This window comes from Amphiprion ocellaris, chromosome 14 (assembly GCF_022539595.1).
Source record: "Amphiprion ocellaris isolate individual 3 ecotype Okinawa chromosome 14, ASM2253959v1, whole genome shotgun sequence".
NCBI classification, from domain to species: domain Eukaryota; kingdom Metazoa; phylum Chordata; class Actinopteri; family Pomacentridae; genus Amphiprion; species Amphiprion ocellaris.
In genome coordinates, this window is record NC_072779.1 from 15,272,968 (window position 1) to 15,291,828 (window position 18,861).

At 38.9% G+C, this 18,861-nt stretch overlaps 2 protein-coding genes across 7 annotated transcripts in view; one reads left to right on the top strand and one right to left on the bottom strand.

Annotated features, from left to right (window-relative positions):
* Positions 1–155: 155 nt before the first annotated feature.
* On the top strand, positions 156–11,028 carry gnb2 (guanine nucleotide binding protein (G protein), beta polypeptide 2). 2 transcript variants are annotated; one of them, XM_055017262.1, is made up of 11 exons: positions 156–561; positions 2,083–2,162; positions 2,273–2,311; positions 3,338–3,444; positions 4,918–4,981; positions 5,200–5,362; positions 6,898–6,964; positions 7,060–7,261; positions 8,427–8,643; positions 9,767–9,886; positions 9,931–11,028. In XM_055017262.1, exons 2-10 carry the CDS (start codon positions 2,106–2,108, stop codon positions 9,871–9,873), a joined length of 1,023 nt encoding a protein of 340 aa, XP_054873237.1. In that variant the 5' UTR covers positions 156–561; positions 2,083–2,105; the 3' UTR covers positions 9,874–9,886; positions 9,931–11,028. The 2 variants fall into 2 exon arrangements, with proteins under 2 accessions (XP_054873237.1, XP_023148155.1); XM_023292387.3 differs by having other exon boundaries at positions 9,767–11,028.
* Positions 11,029–12,823: 1,795 nt separating this feature from the next.
* Positions 12,824–18,861, bottom strand: part of mink1 (misshapen-like kinase 1) — a 32,890-nt gene continuing 26,852 nt past the window's right edge. For all 5 annotated transcript variants that reach the window (XM_055017249.1, XM_055017247.1, XM_055017251.1 and 2 more), the window contains one exon: positions 12,824–18,501. In XM_055017249.1, coding sequence (XP_054873224.1) covers positions 18,418–18,501 — 84 coding nt within the window. In that variant the 3' untranslated portion in view covers positions 12,824–18,417. The remainder of the gene's footprint in view (positions 18,502–18,861) is intronic.

Here is an 18,861-nt window from a genome sequence, read left to right on the forward strand (position 1 = left end):
TGCAGATTTTTATCAGTAGCTGGTCGGTGGGTCGGAGGCGGCTGTCCTGATGAAGTGTCGGCGGAGGGAGGAGGAGGAGGAGGAGGAGACCACAGAGAGGAAGGAAACGAGGATCACGTCACGAAGACTCGGAGTAAAACGGGCTGAACAGTGTTTAATGGACGATCCTTGATGCGGGCCGGGGACCGAGCCGGGGCCAAATGTGTTTGTTGTTTACGCAGCGTCGGACAAAGATGTTCCTGTTAACTTGTGGGGCGTGAAAAAAAGGAGGGCGAAGCTTTTTACACAGAGGAAACGGCAGCAGCAGATTTCATCTCCTCTTTTTTTCTCAGGAAAAGCAGAGAAATGGAAATGTGTGTAGCCCTCCTCCTCCTCCGTTTGCCTGTTTACTGAAGGACTGAGCCTCATCCGTGGATCTTTTTTTTTTTACATGAGTGGAAAAGACATTCAGTGAGATCCTGATCGGTTTTTTTTTTCAAGGGGACGTTGCTTTCATTTTGTATTATTTTTTCTTCTTTTCTTTTTGGACCTACAGCAGCAGATCATCGGGAGAATTAACAGGTAGCCACCCATTATCCAACCCTGACAGCAGCCGTGGCTCGGTGTAAGATGGCTGGGGGATGATGTGCGTGTTCATGGCATCATTTTTCACCTAATGAAGTGTAGCTACATCCGCATTTTAGCAGCTCAAAACGAGATGTGGTGGAGGCCTGCATGTGTGCTGATCAATATGCTTGTAATCGAGGGGGCCCGTTCTTCTGATTTCAGCCTGTAAATGCGGCACACAGTGGAGTAAAAAAAAAAAAAAAAAAAAAACCCTGTTAGAGCTTTTCTACCTGTCCCCTGCCGCATGCTTTCTGCTGCTACTGGCCTGCATGCTCATCCACATTACAGTGTGGTTGGAGGCTCAGCTCTCTCCTCCATACCATGTTGGTGTAGTTACACATCAGATGTGCATCCAAAGGGGTGGGGCCAGTCCCTGTGTCTCCCTGTGTTATAAAACGTGCTCTGAGAGGCTGTCGGAGCACCAAAAAATGCTGTTTATTGTGCTCCTGTCTGCTGCTAGGTGGCTTCCACTCCTCGCCTACTCCTTGGCATGACAAATCCTCCAGTTTGATGCTCCTAAAGCTGCAAAAAAAGAAAGAAAGGAAACATGCATCCGAGCATCTGGTTGGACCCATCCAGGCCTGATCTCTGATGCCTCTGCCTCCCTTTCTCCTCCACCCTCAGCTTTTCTTCTCCTCATTGGCTAAATGAGCAGCTGTGCCAGGAGACTGAGACCCACGATACACCCCTTTTGGCTTCCATTAGTGCTGTGTGATCCATCTGGTCGCAGGCCCCTCCAGGGAACAGTGGTCTACTGTAGCTAATTGCTCCCCCTTTTACACCGTGTACAGTATTGCATGTTTGCCGTGGAGCATTATCATGAATTTGAATTGCTCCACGAATGCAAATACTGGATGCTGCCCGTTCTGGAGACTGTTTGAATGTGTAACTGTGCTGCTGTCAGGAGCAGGAAATACCGCTTCCTGCTGAATGCAGTGACGTCACATACAGTGAGCGTGACCCCAGGTACCCAGAGCCCCTACATCCACGCTCTGTGGATGTCTAATTTTGGAGAAACTCCTTCTATTCTTGGTTAATTAAAAGCCCAGTGGCTCAGATGAAGGATGACTGTGTCCAGCTTTAACTCTGACTGACCTACTCTGCGTTAAAGGCAGCGTTCACTCACTGCAGCTCAGCCATTATAGATTATTCTCCTCAGTTAAACCGGGTTTATTTGCACAGCCATAAACAGATTACAAGTTTTTTTTCTCTCACTATGGAGTCAGTAAACCTCAGAGATTAAAATGTGTCCTCTAATTTTATTTATTTCCCCAAATCGGAGGCAAACAGTATTTTAAGTAAATTATTTCACCTAATTGATTTGTTTTTGATGAAAGTGGACCCCTGGATTATGGGATTATGAGAGCATGAACCTATGCTAATCCATACTCGCAGTCATTTTATTAATTTTAAGATGATGTTTTTATGTAAATCGGCGGCTGATATTTAAATTTGTGCCCCGACCAATTTTTGCAGGTGACAGCTTGGACAAATTCAAAATGAGTGAGCTGGAGCAGCTTCGTCAGGAGGCCGAGCAGCTTAGGAACCAGATCAGAGTGAGTCCAGTGGTTGTGTAGTTAGAAAATCCTCTTTAGCATTACAATGCCAACATTTTAACTTATTGTGTCGTGTCTAATTTCTCTCTATGTGATTTTGGGTCCATTAGGATGCCAGGAAAGCATGTGGAGACTCAACCCTGACACAGGTAAGTGGCACTGAATGTAACAAGTGTTAAGAAAAATATCATTTTGGGGCTTAGTTTAAATACTGCATCAGTATGGTAACTGATAGCAAGATCATTAAAGGAACTTGACAAGTTTTTAATTACTCATTTGAGACTTTTGTTGGTTCTCTCTGATAAAACAGAACAACTACTTTAAATCATTTCTACCGAAATCTTATACTATGTGATGAAAACTCAGCCATGTTAGTCTCAACACATCTTGACCTTAAAGCTACAAAGAGATCAACTATTTCTAAATAAATTTCTACATTTGCATTTATTCATATTGTCACATTTGGCATGACATTAGCTGCTCTTGTGTTTGTATTCACTGCCATATTGTTCCCTTTTCCTGCGAAACTTTCATCACACACCTAGTTATCAGCAAAACAGAGTGAATTTATTTAACCCTCCTGTTGTCTTCATTTATGGGCACCAAAAATATTGTTCCCTTGTCTGAAAAAAATCCAAAAATTCAGCAGAAAAAAATTCCCCAAATTTATAAAAAAAATTGCAAAATCTTCAGGAAGAAAATTCCCAAAATTCCTTAAAAGTTTCCCTTAAAAGTTTTATTTAAAAAAAACAAAACAAATGAATTTAGCAAGACATTAAAAAAAAAATTGTAAATATTTTCAAAAAGATGAATCAAAGTCTTCCAAAAAAAAATCCTAGAAATATCTAAAGTGAATACATATATATGAGTAAAAGTTCTAATATTTTCTTTAAGAATATTCAGAAAAAAATCAGCCAAAATCCAGTGTAATTTCGCTGGATTTTGGTTGATTATTTTTCTGAATATTCTTAAAGAAACATTTTTTAAAACATTTCTTTTTTTCCACCAAAAAATGCTAAAAAAATCCCCCAAAGATGTAGAGAATATGGAAGTTTTCACTCTGAAAATATTTTTTTTCCCCCACATTTTCAAACTTTAAAACGGGTCAATTTAACCCGCAGGACGACACGAGGGTTAGACCTGAATCTTCAGTTAACCTCTCCTCTCTGACTTAGATAACTGCTGGTCTGGATCCTGTGGGGCGGATTCAGATGCGAACAAGACGCACCCTCCGCGGCCACCTCGCAAAGATCTACGCCATGCACTGGGGCTCCGACTCAAGGTGAGTCTGCGCTGTCTCATCTTAATGAAGAAGCTTTTTACTTTGCTTTTTCTGTATGCCACTAAAATACACCACGGCAGTTTTTCTTGAAGCGGATCCGGGGAAAACAAATGGAGTTGAATGGAGATGTAGATATGTTAACAAATGTCCCTTAAACCAATGTTGCATCACCCAGGAGAAAAAGAACATTTTAAGTCACATGTTAAATTATTCCTGAGTACAATCCTATAAAATGTGCTGTACTGGAATCTTGTTATTGTGCTGTAACAACATTTTAAATGTCTCGACAGCTGTTGGATGGATTGCAGTGAAATTTAGACATACCCCCTTAGGATGAACTGTAATAACTTTGGCAATTGCTTAACTCTTCATCTTGCACTGCCGACTCTGCTAATTGTCAAAGCTACTGACCACAACATTTGAACTGTGGTGTGTGTTAGAATTTAGTTCAAAGCATCCATGCATCTACGTATCGCCTCGTACTGCAGCTAGCATGTCTGTAGAGACTCCAATCAGTTGCAGTGTCTCCTGTCCTGCTAACTGAACCAAAGCACAAATCTAGCAAAATATATCTGGGTGATCTTCACAAAACCGGAGTTACATTCTAACCTTTATGACATTTTAATATGAAGAATCAAAAAAGGTCCAACTTTGAATAGCTGTTCAAGATTTTTCCTCAGTCAGTTAAGGTTTAAATATTAAGCTTAATATACACTACCATTAAAAGTTTGGGGTCACTTAGAAATGCCCTGATTTTTGAAAGAAAAGCAGTTTTATTCAATGAAGATAACATTAATCAGAAATCCAGTCTAGACATTGTTAATGTGGTAAATGACTATTCTAGCTGGAAACAGCTGATTTTTAATGGAATATCTCCATAGGGGTACAGAGGAACATTTCCAGCAACCATCACTCCTGTGGTATAATGCTACATTGTGTTAGCTAATGGTGTTGAAAGGCTCATTGATGATTAGAAAACCTTTGTGCAATTATGTTAGCACATGAATAAAAGTGTGGGTTTTCATAGAAAACATGAAATTGCCTGAGTGACTCCAAACTTTTGAACAGTATTGTATATGAGTTGCTGTGGTGTCATAATACATGGCAGTCAAGCAAATGATCAAGCAAGTTACCAAAAAATGGACTATTTGAACTACAACAGTTTGCCCTGCAGAGGAAAAAGGAGATTCTGTGCCACCCCAGTTTGAGTTATGGTCCTATAAGATCTGTCTGTCTCAGTCGCTACCGAGATGCTACTGAAACAACTGATTTCCACCCAGAAATCATGACATTGCGTCATGTCAGAGTTTTCACTGAACTAAATCATGTGATCCAACAGGTTTGGGGCACATTGTGATGAAAGGAGTTTTAGGTTCACAACTACTGACTCAAATAGCCAAGACATCTCTAGTGCTTAGATATACACTGCACATAAACACGTATTTGAAATGTTACTACTTTTTGTCCCTGCAGGCTTCTGGTTAGTGCCTCTCAAGATGGAAAACTGATCATCTGGGACAGCTACACCACTAACAAGGTAAAGTTAGAGGAAAAACCCTTTCATTTAGTGTCCTTCAGCTGGATATTTTGTCTGAACTGGAAGTAGAAGTAAAGTGTGACTGACTCGACACAGCTTTGCACCACTCGCTATACTTATTGTAACATGTACAGTGGTATTAGCTGTGGATTTTCACTGTGACCCATTTAATGCTCTTGGATTCATCCTGCTGTTTCTGAATGCCTTTCCTTCCTCAGATCCACGCCATCCCCCTGCGCTCCTCCTGGGTAATGACCTGTGCATACGCTCCCTCTGGGAACTACGTGGCCTGCGGAGGACTCGACAACATCTGCTCCATCTACTGCTTGAAGACGCGCGAAGGCAACGTCAGGGTCAGCAGGGAACTACCTGGCCACACAGGTGAGAGAACGTCGCCATCTCGACCGCCTTCCGTTTTTGCGTTTCGGCTCTTCCTGCGAATCAAACTGACGAGACGTTTCGGGCGAGCGTGCAGCAGTCACCCGCCTCGTGGGAAAGCTCCGCTCCCAAGCGTCCGAACAATGAAGATTTCATTTACGTGGTTAATTAATCGCAGGATAACAGAGCCTTAATGAGCTGAGACGTCAACTCCTGTGTGTGAGACTCCCGATTTGTGACGCTGCAGCTGCAGAATGTGATTAGTTTTAACACAATTTCTCCTTTGTTTTAGCATCATGACAAGACTTAGCAGATGTTATATTTGGCACTATTGGTTTGTGGCTTTCTGTTTAACATAGTCAAGGCACTTTAACTGGGAAAAAGTAGATTTATAATCTACTAAAGAATGGCCAACAGAGCCACACAATTCATATGAAGATTTATCCAATGCAAGAATGGAATTTCCACTGGAGACGGCACATGTCTCCTGCACTCTTTAGCTGTTGATAATCGAAACTCTGCATTGATAGATGTGGTTTTGATCGGTCTCCTTTACAGATTTTTACCTGCACAGTTGGCTTTAACCCTCGTGTCATCCTGTGGGTCAAAATTGACCCGTTTTAAAGTTTGAAAAAGTGGGAAAAAAATATATTTTCACAGTGAAACTTCTGATGTCCACATTTTCAACATTTTTGGGAAATCTTTGAACATTATTTGGTGGAAAAGAAGAAATGTTAAAAATGTTTCTTAAGAACATTCACATAAAAATCAACCAAAATCCAGCGAATTTCGCTGGATTTTGGTTGATTTTTATGTGAATGTTCTTAAGAGAATATTAGAAGTTTTACTGATATATATGTAATTACTTGAGATATTTTTAGGATTTTTTTGGAAGATTTTTACTCATTTTTTGAAAATATTTACAAGAATTTTCTTGCTAAATTTTGGGGATTTTTTTTAAATAAAACTTTTAAGGGAAACTTTTAAGGAATTATTGGAATTTTCTTCCTGGAGGTTTTGCAAATTTTCAGAAATTTGGGGAATTTTTTTTGCTGAATTTTTGGATTTTTTTCAGACAAGGAAGCAATATTTTTTGGTGCCTGTAAATGAGGACAACAGGAGGGTTAAGCTACTGATGCAGTCTCAGAAGCATTAAAATTATTTAATTGATGTATATTCTCCCGTAAAGACACTAGAATTGTATCAAATGGGGGCTTTAAGGGACGGCAGTGTTTTGTAATAAAGATGCAAAAACAATAATGATATAAATTTAGGGTTAAGTGAATTAACAATTCAGCTATTTTATTATTTGTGAGACTTATATAACTGTGTATAACTACAGGAAGTAGCAATCACATTGTCTTGCTACCGTTACCCTTATTTTTCTTATATTTCATATACATTTTTAATACTATTTCTGTTCACGTCTACTTGGTTCCACTCTATCACCTAATTTAAATGTGCAAATCCTCTTTAGCATGCAAGTGTTGTTCGGTTCACTTCAGTCTCCTCCAACTCTCTGAGCTCTCTGTTCTCAGGTTACCTGTCGTGTTGCCGCTTCATTGATGACAATCAAATCATCACGAGTTCAGGAGACACCACATGGTGAGTCCCACGGTCCAAAACATGGCCGAGCAGCGCAAACACTGTCTCCCTGAGCCGATCGATGCCGACGAACTCTGTGCTCTCTGCCCCCTCAGTGCACTGTGGGACATCGAGACGAGTCAGCAGACCACGGTTTTCTCAGGTCACAGCGGCGATGTCATGAGCCTGTCCCTGTCACCTGACCTCCGCACCTTCGTGTCGGGAGCCTGCGACGCTTCGGTCAAACTGTGGGACATCAGGGACAGCATGTGCCGGCAGACCTTCACGGGCCATGAGTCGGACATCAACGCCATCTGTGTGAGTGTGATCAGGGCACGAGTTAGCAATTCAGGAGGCTGCAAGAATCTGCATTAAAAATCTCATGAAAAATGCGTTGTACCTTGACCAACACAGGATAGTGTAGACATACTGGCTACATCATTATTTTCTGAGGCATCGCCCAAATACGTTTCCCAGGTTTTAACTAACTGTGGTGTAAAGTGGCAGCCCCCGCCCCTCTACTGTGTGTTGTCTAATATATTATCAACAGAGCAGCTCCAGGATTTGTCTCAGTGACGTCACACTGTGTTGTCCACAGCTTTGGGAGGATTTAAACTGGTAGCATGCTACAGGATTAACAAGATTATCAATTAACACCATATCTGGACATCCCAACTGCTGACTGGACTGATGCTTCACACCGGCTATTTGCTGTTAAAACACAGTGAAAATCTGTCAGACTGCTCAGATTCAATGCAAGAGCAGAGACACTGAACAGTTTTCTGTCATTTTACGACATGAAAGAAAGGAGTGAGCTCCTCTTCTCAACAGAATCCCTTGTTTAGCTCCTCTTATTTAGAGTATCTTGGTGTAGCTGTGTTGTTTCACCCTCGTGTCGTCCTGCGGGTCAAAATGACCCGTTTTAAAGTTTGAAAATGTGGGGGGAAAAAAATGTTTTTACAGTGAAACTTCTGATGTCCACATTTTCAACACTTTTGGAACATTTTTGAACATTTTTTGGTAGAAAAAAAGAAATGCTAAAAATGTTGAAGAACATTCACAAAAAATCAAACAAAATCCAGCGAATTTCGCTGGATTTTGTTTGATTTTTTTGTGAATGTTTTTAAAGAAAATTAGAGGTTTTACTGATATATATATAATCACTTTATATATTTTTAGGATTTTTTTTTTGGAAAGATTTTTACTCATTTTTTGAAAATATTTACAAGAATTTTCTGGCCAAGTTTGGGCAATTTTTTAAAATAAAACTTTTAGGGGAAACCTTTAAGGAATTATTGGAATTTTTTTCCTGAAGGGTTTGCAAATTTTCAGAAATTTGGGGAATTTTTTTTCAGAATTTTTGGATGTTTTTCAGACAAGGAAGCAATATTTTTTGGTGCTCATAAATGAGGACAACAGGAGGGTTAAACTGTGATCCACGCTTCCTGCTTCTTATCTGTCTTCCTTTGCTCGTCCCTCCCAGTTCTTTCCCAATGGCAGCGCCTTCGCCACAGGCTCTGACGACGCCACCTGCAGGCTGTTCGACCTGCGTGCAGATCAGGAGCTCAGCCTCTACTGCCATGACAACATCATCTGTGGCATCACCTCCGTGGCTTTCTCCCGCTCCGGCCGTTTGCTGCTGGCTGGTTACGATGACTTTAACTGCAACATCTGGGACGCCATGAAGGGAGACAGAGCAGGTGGGTGAACAGAAAGCAGTAGTTTGTTGATTCTTGGTCTGATCCTATGAACTGTGGGATCATTTTTCACCATAATATAAAATCCCGCACCTGCACCTCTATGGAAACAGCACAACAAAAGCTAGAAGTAGACTCGAAAATGTCTTCTGTGTAGAATGACACAGTGAAAATGCCATGAATCACAAAAAATAAAACTAAAGCAGAATTTCTTTGATTATTATTTTGCAACATAAAAAAATGTCCCCATAGGCGATACCAATACTAGAAAAAATATGGCTCTAAGTACAATAGATATTTTACTGATTATATTTTTAATTGTTTGTGTAATTGTCGACTCTCTGCTCTGTTTAACCCTCCTGTTGTCCTGATTTACGGGCACCAAAAATATTGTTTCCTTGTCTGAAAAAAAAACAAAAATTCAGCAAAAAAATTCCCCAAATTTCTGAACATTTGCAAAACCTTCAGGAAGAAAATTCCAATAATTCCTTGAAAGTTTCCCTTAAAAGTTTTATTTTAAAAAAATGCCCAAATTTGGCCTTATATTTTCAAAAAATGAGTAAAAATCTTCCAAAAAATCCTAAAAATATCTAAAGTGATTACATATATATCAGTAAAACTTCTAATATTTTCTTTAAGAACATTCACAAAAAAATCAACCAAAATCCAGCAAATTTCGCTGGATTTTGGTTGATTTTGACTGCATATTCAATTCTTGGAATGTTTGTTTTTTACCACTAATGGACAAGGAACCATATATTGTAAATTCATTGACATTGAATTTCAACATGAAAATTACAAAATTTAAAAAATGTCACTAAAGTTAAAAAAAAGTATTTTGTCCACCAATAAAACTCTAGGGCTGAAATTGTGAATTTCAAAGTATTTCAATGAGTGCCCATTTGGGGAAGCAAAGCCTAATGCCAGCCTAACCAATACGTTTACGCCTCAAGTCCTATTTGATGAAAAACAAAAAACACACACAGTCCATCACGTTTTGCAAGCCAAAAATGAAAAAATGAGTCTGTGTAGTTTTAAAGAGGTTTCAGAGGCGTGTGCAGAGAAAACACGCAAAACATCTCACAGTCAACAAGTCGCCTTTTGTTTGTCCTCGTCCCTCCTGTAGGAGTCCTGGCCGGCCATGACAATCGTGTGAGCTGTCTGGGTGTGACGGATGACGGCATGGCGGTGTGCACCGGGTCCTGGGACAGCTTCCTTAAGATCTGGAACTGAGCCATGCACATAAACACACACACACACACACACACACACACACACACACACACACACACACACACACACACACACACACACACAGCTCCCATGTCGGGACACAGTTTGCACCCTGTATTCACACTGTATGTAAGATTCAACAGACAAACTACAACATCGTACTGTACATAATATACTATATGACTTAGGTATGAGTTTACACACACACACAAACACACACATTGTATACAGGACAAGTAACACACGCCCACACTACCTACAGCTGATCTAAGTGCACAGCAGCAAGGCTACAGTACAGACACACATACACACATACACACACACAATCTGTAAAATATCTAAATGTGACCAAATACAGCTGGATCTTCAGCTGCTCAAATAAGAACACAAACACCACTGTTACCTGAAGCCTTTTAACACATCTAACACACACACACACACACACACACACACACACACACACACACACACACACACACACACACACACACACACACACACACACACACACACACACACACACACTTTTCCTGAGAGACACTGTTCCTCAAGTTAAGCAGGGGAGAAGACGTTATTGGACAATTCTGTCTTTGTTTACAATGAAGTCCAAAATGCACTTCAGACAAAATTTTTCTGTACTATTTTTGTCTCCGTATCATATCTCAGCAACTTTAATGTGAAGGAAGAATCATGTGAGTCCATTAACACTGAAAATAAAATTTAAAAAAATAGAGAAAGAAATCAGTGACAGACAGGACGGACCGATGATCGACTGATCCCAAGGAAAATATCAAGTCTTGTTTTTCTTCTGGTTCAAAACATCATGTAGTCACTGTTTTCTAGACATGTACCCCCAAACTCAGTACATCTCTTCTTCAAAGTTTTTTGTTTTATTTTGCTTATTATTATTTTTTACACTTATTTTATTCATATTCTCCCTGTGTGCCTCAGATACACTTATTAATAGAGAATATTGATACAGTTAAATTAACTGAAAACGATCTGAGATTAAGAAGGTGAAAAATAAAAAGCATTATAAGACACATTTTAATAGGCAGGAGCCAGTATTCATACTTTGACTTTGTCACTGTATTATCTGGACATTACTATGGTATAATTGTACATAATATTAATAAATAATAGCCTCTCCTGCCAGCTATTGTGGTTTCTTTGTTTCACTGTTCCAACAGGAGCATCTTCTTCACACACTTGGATAAAATCAATGGTATACATTATATAAGGTCAAGTTGTTTGGTATCGTCGCTGCATGACAAATTTAAGTAAAAAAAATCTTTTAAACAGGAAAAGTCTTTTACAAGAGTGTCACGCACAAAAAAAGACAAAACAATTTCAGTGAGGTTTACATTAAAACTTAAGAGTGTATTATAGTATCATAAAATCTCAAAAATATGCTCCACATGCCAGTAACAGTGATGAATAAGGGTGGATGTCAGTTATAACAAGTACAGCTGCCTCCAAGTCGTGTGAAGTAGCTTTAAATTCATTTAGTAAGATCGCCTCTTTAAGATTTGGACAGTTTTGCTACAGTTACATTACTGACTGGCAACACAAACTGACATGTGCTGTTACTTCATGTAGTTTTCTCAATGGCCTAGTTATATAGTTTTGGCATTTGCTTTCATTCTGATAGGACCAACAGAGACAGGAAGGGAATGTGGGGAAAGAGAGCTATCGGGTCGCCTTGCCTCGTTAAATTTTTAGCACAAATTCTACACTGAATCTGTTTTGATTGATTTTGAAATGTTTTTTTTTTTTTTTAAAAAGACCTGTAGAAAAGGCGACCCAGGTGAGTGTTTAGGACCCATAACGGCACAGTCACTACTGTTCTGAGTAGGTTTGAATCTCAAGTAACTAACTAGATCTGAATCTTTGCCCATAATTTTTGCGTTTCTCTGCACAGTGTCTTTAAAAAAATAGCCAAATATAACATTATAGTAAATCAACATTAAGTTAAATCAGGAGGCATTTTTACTCTTCTTTGGCATTTTGCAGACAAACTAATGAAATATTTCATGAAAATCTCGCAGTTGATTGAACCCAAAGTTTTCCAGATTCTGCAAACAGTGCCATATCAACCTGCATTTAATACTAAAAAACAAACAAAAAAACAACTCAAACCAAAAAACAACTGTATCTTAAGTTTGAAGATGGATATGCACCAGTTAATCAGAAATGTGCAGTAGGAAGTGAAACCTCCAGTTATAAATGAGAAATTATATTTAATGTTATGCAGTTTCTTTTCCAGTCATCACTCATTGTTAGAGAGAATGTAGTTCAGGTTAGAGCAGTGAACTAAAGTGAAATATATGTCCACTGCCAGTGAAAAGTTTGGACACACCTTCTCATTCAATGCTTTTTATTTATTTGTATTATTGTAAATTAATACTGAAGGTTAACACTTTTGTTTACATAATTCCATATGTATTCTTTTATAGTTTTGATGTCTTCAGTATTAATCTACAATGTAGAAAATAATTTTAAAAAAAAAAAAACACAATGAGAAAGTGTGTCCAAAATTTTGACTGGTATATAGTTTTTTTTGTCTTTGTCTCCGGCCACCAGGGGGAGATGCAGCTCATTCTGCATTTTTGACTCAAAATGATAACGAGGTTTACTGTATCCTAAAGAAGCATCAACAACAAACCTCGTAGAAAATCGTCTTCAGTCTCTTTATTAGTTTGCCTGAGAAAACTAAAAAGTGCTTTATGTCAAGTGTAAACTATAACTGAGCTGTGACTTCATATTGTAACATGGAAGAAGTGACCTGAACAAGAGGTTCAGGCAGATTTTAGCACCATGTTGTGGTTAAACACTGAAGTACACTTTCACTCTGTTTACTGCCAGGATTATGAAGCATAAAAATGAGCATTTTAGAGTTAATCATAGCATCCACATGTACTGTCATGCAAAGAAAGACAGTTAATACAGGTGAGATCAAGGTATTTTATTTTTCAAACAATCTGTATTAAGACATGAATTCATTCAACACAATCTTTTGAAAGTTTAAAGTTTATCAGTCTATGAAATACAATCTGGAGTTAACCTCTCACAAGTAACACAGACGCGCGCACACTAAAACATTGCAAAGATGTTAACCGTCTTTTTAAAAAAAATGTTATTGAAAAAGAATAATAGATATTGTAGGTCTGTCCAAAGATCCACGTCGTCCTCGAGCTCCCCAAGTTTGATCTGCCTCACTCCCAGCTACAGCTGCTAATCCATTCGCATGCTATTGATTAGAAATATAACCTATGAGAAGAGCGCCTCATGACAATATTATCTATCATTCATTTATCGATACTTAAGAGTTCATAAAGGCAGTTTCTGGGATTGAATTACTATAACAAGCATCCCAACCGGTGATTGTGTTAAACTGACAAGAGAGAAGCAGTTATTTTTTTGTGATTACAAACAAAAAGGAAAGCAGAGAATGATTTCTGTGATGCACAAACCAGCTGACATTTAATCTGCCAAAGGCCACTGAAGCATCACTACCTGCAAGTCACTCTGACACGGACAGTCAGGGTTTGGATTTGTTCAAATGCTTATATTGCTTAGAAAAAAAAAAGAAATGTCAGCATCTCTCAGGACTTAGTGTTGCCTCTTTCTGATGAATCAAATCATATCTGTTCGAGATTACAGCCACAAATCTACCCTAAAACCAATGAGTTGTGAGGCTCAGGTCTTTAAAAGGCCCTTGGCACAAAATGAAATATCACTTTCACATCTTAAGGTGCTTTTTTGAAATCAAAAAACCACTACTACTCTTCTCCTGATATTGAATTAGACAGCCTTGATATGTCAGGTTGATAACATACAATATTACTGCACCCAATAGTTAGATGTAGATATTGGACATAGTATAGTTAGCTATGATGTCGAGCCTCATAAGTTAAATTTGCTGTTTTTAGTAAATAGTCAAACAGTTTAATTGCCAATAAAAACCACGAAAACACCTGTCAACACAAGCCATGCAGTCAGGATGATTAAATAAAGCTGATGCTGAGGCTTGATGTTTTTGCTAAAGGAGTTGATGTTTACAAGGTTTAAAATTATGGACAGATAGGCGACAAATTAAAGGAAAAACCTGAACCCTTGATCCCTACAGAGAGTGATCTCCTATGATGAAACATTTCAGACCGTGTCCCCATCCATAGGGCATGAGGGCTCACTGAATTCTTAGAACGCTAGACTGCCATCATCAACACTGTCGCGGTGCATTCAAGCTGTTCTGGTGGCACGACACCTTACCAAGATACTTTATGATGGCTTTTCTTTTAATTTGTCACCCTCCTGTTTACTTTAGTTCTACATTTTATCTTATTCAATTCTAAACAAAGCAGTTTAACTAAGCTTATGCACTGCAGTCAATTCTTACGTAACATTTTGCAACTTCTTTTCTTTACTTATGATTTTACACATCAAAGTGTAATGTAGGATGTATATGTGGGGCTCTGCTAGTAATTTGGTGTCTATTTTTAAGGCTATTCATAGCGCTATGCTTCCAACTCACAACCCATGTTTCAAAATTAATGCTTTTGTTATGCAATACATTCTTTGGCCTTATTTTACACTAAAATTGTACTCACAATGCAAGTTTGGTAAAGGATTCAGGTGTGTTATGCTAGTAGCTGCTAACCTTTTGCTAGATTTTGTCCCCTTTCTCTAGTCCCGACCAAAGCTCAAGACTCAAGTGACTACTACTTAACACCTGTAGATACGCTTTGATGTGCAAAATCTGTGGAAAAGCCTTTATATTTTCCCTTTGAGACATTATTCACATAAAGTTTAAGTTGTCAACAAATGATTTCTGGCTCGTCTACCTTGTCTACATTCTCCCAGTACCTGATCAATGCTCTTTTCACTTGCTAACGGCTGCCTTTTTAAAATGCACTTCAAAAGCCAAGGGCCTATAACCTTACAAGGACCATCAGGTAATATCACCACTGCACTGCCGTTATGATGATCCACTGTCATCACCTGAGAATATTAACAGCCTGTCAACCGTCGAGTAGGCAATTTATGCCAGAGGCCAGATCCAACAGCAACCTGTGAGCTACCACAAGTGTCTGAATCACAACCACAGTCTGGTAAAGAGACGGACTTATGCTTCTGTCACTATGGCGCAACAGACACGCTGCAGCATTTGACGTTGCCCACAAACACACAGATGTCTCAGCTGACTACTTGCTTAACTACAACTGCTTGGACTGATTTCACGAGTTCGACGACTGATAGGATGAGGAGAAAAAAAAAGTTTCTATCTCCCCGTTACACTCGATTATAGCTTTGATCTCTCTGCCTTAAAATACATTGTGCTTAGATTAATAGAGTGGTACACATTTTATATAAATACAAATCTGTCTCATAGATGTACATTCACTTTTATTTCTCAATATAGACTAATTTACATATTTTATAAAATAGGCTTCTCAGAATATATCAAGCTACTCTCCTCACTACAAGATTACACAATCATTAAAGAATAAGCGCTTACCTCATCTTTGCAGTATGAACCTACATTATCTGAGCAGACATCACACACAGAGTTTAATTTGATGCGTTGTGCACAATAACTATGTTTTCTCTACAAATATGTTTCATACACATGGCTTTTCTCTATGCTGGCTCCCACCGTAAGTAGATCTTTTACATGTTACACTGGATTAATTGACAATGTACTCGTTATTGCAATTTTCTTCACGGATTATCGTCTGTTGATTACTTTAGGCTGTTATGCTTGGTGCCAAAAAAGCATTTCAAGTCCATCTAAGGGATATTCTGGATTTGACTTAAGTGCACTTAACTGGCACAAGACGTTAATCGGAACGAGGGAGCAGATACAGTCGTGCCTCTTCTTCGTGTGATTTCAAGTAAAGAGACACATGGGGGGGCTCACAACCCTTCCTAAAAACCTCTCGCCTTCCCAACTCCAAGGCACTGCTTAAACTGTAAACATGGCAGACTGATAAAAAATTATGACTTGACCATAAAAAGCATGAGTGCCAGAGCTCCTGGTGGATTGTAATTGAGGAATTTGAAATGTAGGTCATGGCACATAAAAGATATTTAAGAATAAAAACACATTCTCAAAAGGGGAAACCAACTTTGATACAGGACTATATAGTCTGTTTCAATGGCTTACATGCACACCAAAGTATCTGCTTGAGATATATTTGTAAATGTATGTTTACTGAAGTGAAAGTGCTTTCCATGCCCATTTACAGTTTGTTTTATAATCTCACCATAAAATTAACCGTCTACCTATCTCCACATATATTTGATTAATTACTCTCTGCGCTGAACATATACTGCAGTTTTAATAGCTCTCTGTTTGACTGTATAAAATATATCTCCTCAGCTTAAAGGGCAAGCTTCAGCAGACCATCCCACTGATCACTAGCCAAGTTTCCTTTCAGAATTTCCTTTTACACTGGCAGGTGCACAAAAAAAAAAAAAAAAAATTAGATGCATTTTGTTCTGTTTGAAAAAATAAGATATTTCTCCATGCTGAGAGACGAGTTAGTACAACCATCTTGGCTTTAAAATGTCCACCTGTTTGTACCAAAGTGCTGCAGCAGCACAGTGAACCGAGTGAGTCACTGAACAAAAAGCTTGATTCATCAAGCTTCTTCCTGATTAAGCTGCCTCATACTTCTACCGTACTGTCTGATGTATGAGAGCACACAATATCTCTCTTGTGCAGCTGCTTAAACAAAGCAGGCACTTAATTCCCCTTAGGAATGGGGAAATGTCTGTTCACTGCTAACAAAAAGTCTAGATCTAGAGGACACCTCAAAGAGCTAACACAGCATGATATCATATTAAAGTTAAAAAATCTGCTGACATTTTGGATTTATATACGGAAGGAAAACGCTGGTTAGTAATCAGTGAGAATAGTTTCTTCTTCAGTGTCTAAAGTTGTCATTTAAACTCTACTTCCTTTGGCCTTAATTCATTCCCCTGTTGCAACATACACTGTGAACTTTGGCAGAATGTATAGATATAAAATATATTAAGTCTCGTGAGTTCCAGCCATGTTCTCCAAAGTGCCTGATGAGATGGAGTCCCTCTGTGGGTCCCCAAACATTAAATCTTTCTACTGGCCCAAGACAAATGTGAACTTTTCCACACAGAGAGCTGTTCTACTGCAATTCCCTGGACAAACACGTCTCACAAAAAGATCCACGCTAACGAAATAGCCTAAGAACTAAAATATAATACAGTAGAGTAGATCACTGTGGTTGGAGGGTAACGCACCTCCTTCCACGTTTCTCCAGCATCCTCCCTTACCAACGTCCCCATCCCCTCTCTCTCCTCCAAAGTTGTCGTCGTACTCACCAACACTAACAGCCAAATACATTAACTCCCCTCTTCAAAGACTCCACAAGATTAATATATATTGCAATATAATGGCAATATAATTACAGTAAAATTAAGAATACCAGTAGGCTAATACCAATACAGAATCACTACATATAAATATCAAATTTGTGTATTTTGTAAATCTATGAAAACAAAAAGTTTAGATACAAGCCTGATGAGACAAATAATTAATGGTTTCACCTAAACCATAAAAAAGGCAAAGCAGGAGATTTCACTGTGCTGATTCTGCACATGTATGAGGCTTCTGATTGAGTGTTTATTCATTTTTAAATGGACTTTTTTTTTTTTTTGCTTTTGAAGCATTCAAGGCTTACTTATCCTGATTAAGAGTTAGAACATTGCTGTCCATTTAGGCCAGAAAAACAGTAAAAGCAGGGCTTCTGGTTACTGTGTACTGTAGGTAACTAAAAAATATTTAAACAAGCTACTTTGCCCTGACTTTAATGTCCCTTTGTACTAAATCTTTCCTTTAAGCCTCTCTGAAACTGTGAGAGCCCCAATACAATTGGGGTCCACGAGCCACTGTGGATGGGCGTTCCAGCATTGTATTATCAGATGTCCCTGTGAACGACGGCTTTATGAGGTCTGCAAATGATTCGGATCGAAGTGGCAGATGCTATCTATTTACAGCTTCATTTTGACATACAGTATTGGTAAATAATGCCTTCCTCAAAATGTACTGTAGAACCATCAAGGAATGTTAACATACGTCACAATTAGGAACTAAATAGTTACGACTGAACACAGGTCCACCAAGTAAAGTAAATCAAGACAAGAATATATACAGTACAAATTAATAGATGGTATTTAACATTTGAAGCTCATCAGCAATTTTTCATGATGTTTCCAGGGAGAATTTTAATCAGGGGGGCCTCGGTCAAAACTGCATCTTAAGGAGTGTAGGCTGGAATGGATTTAGAGATCGTTTGCGCGTGTGTGTGTGTGTGTGTTTTTGTCTGTCCAAGAGAGCGCATGTGTGTGTTTGTCTTTGGAGTTTGAGTGCTTGAGTGCGAGTGAGCTGGAGAGAAAGAGAGAGCGATGTTCACATTTGTGTGCATGCGTTAGCAAGAATTTCAGATGCACTTCCTTCTCCAAACCCCTACTGGGTTCCACACACTGACCAGAGCAGCTGTTCCTTCACCAGTTCATGATGCAGTTTCTGTTCAAGGTCATGAAGTACACCTGGCTGCTGCCTCCTGACCGCACTGAGGCGAAAAACACCTGAGAAACAACACACAGGACACGCATACAACTTCATCACATCATCTCAAAAGGAATAACAAAATTAAAAGTTACGACAATTTTAGTGTCTGACAATATATTTGTGTGGGACCTTTTGTACAAAGACAGAGAGTGGAATCACTGGTCTCATCCGACTTTCCTCTTGAGAGTTAAATGACAGCAGTGATTCCAGTCTCGTGTCAGTCCACAGAATATGAAGCTACATCTAGTAGCTGAATAGCTTAGCTTGAGGATGTTATGTGCTGCAGCATTTCTTGGCGAAGCACAATGATTTCTGGAGTCTTGTTATCCTAGGGAAGTTGCCAGGCAACCAGTGGAGACTAGGTCATCACTACTTCC

Excerpts from the sequence above, each read along its gene's own strand:
- gnb2 (XM_023292387.3), top strand. The coding sequence starts at position 2,106 with ATGAGTGAGCTGGAGCAGCTTCGTCAGGAGGCCGAGCAGCTTAGGAAC. Across the intron at positions 3,445-4,917 it reads CACTGGGGCTCCGACTCAAG|GCTTCTGGTTAGTGCCTCTC; the intron begins GTGAGTCTGCGC and ends TTGTCCCTGCAG. Across the intron at positions 6,965-7,059 it reads AGTTCAGGAGACACCACATG|TGCACTGTGGGACATCGAGA; the intron begins GTGAGTCCCACG and ends CTGCCCCCTCAG.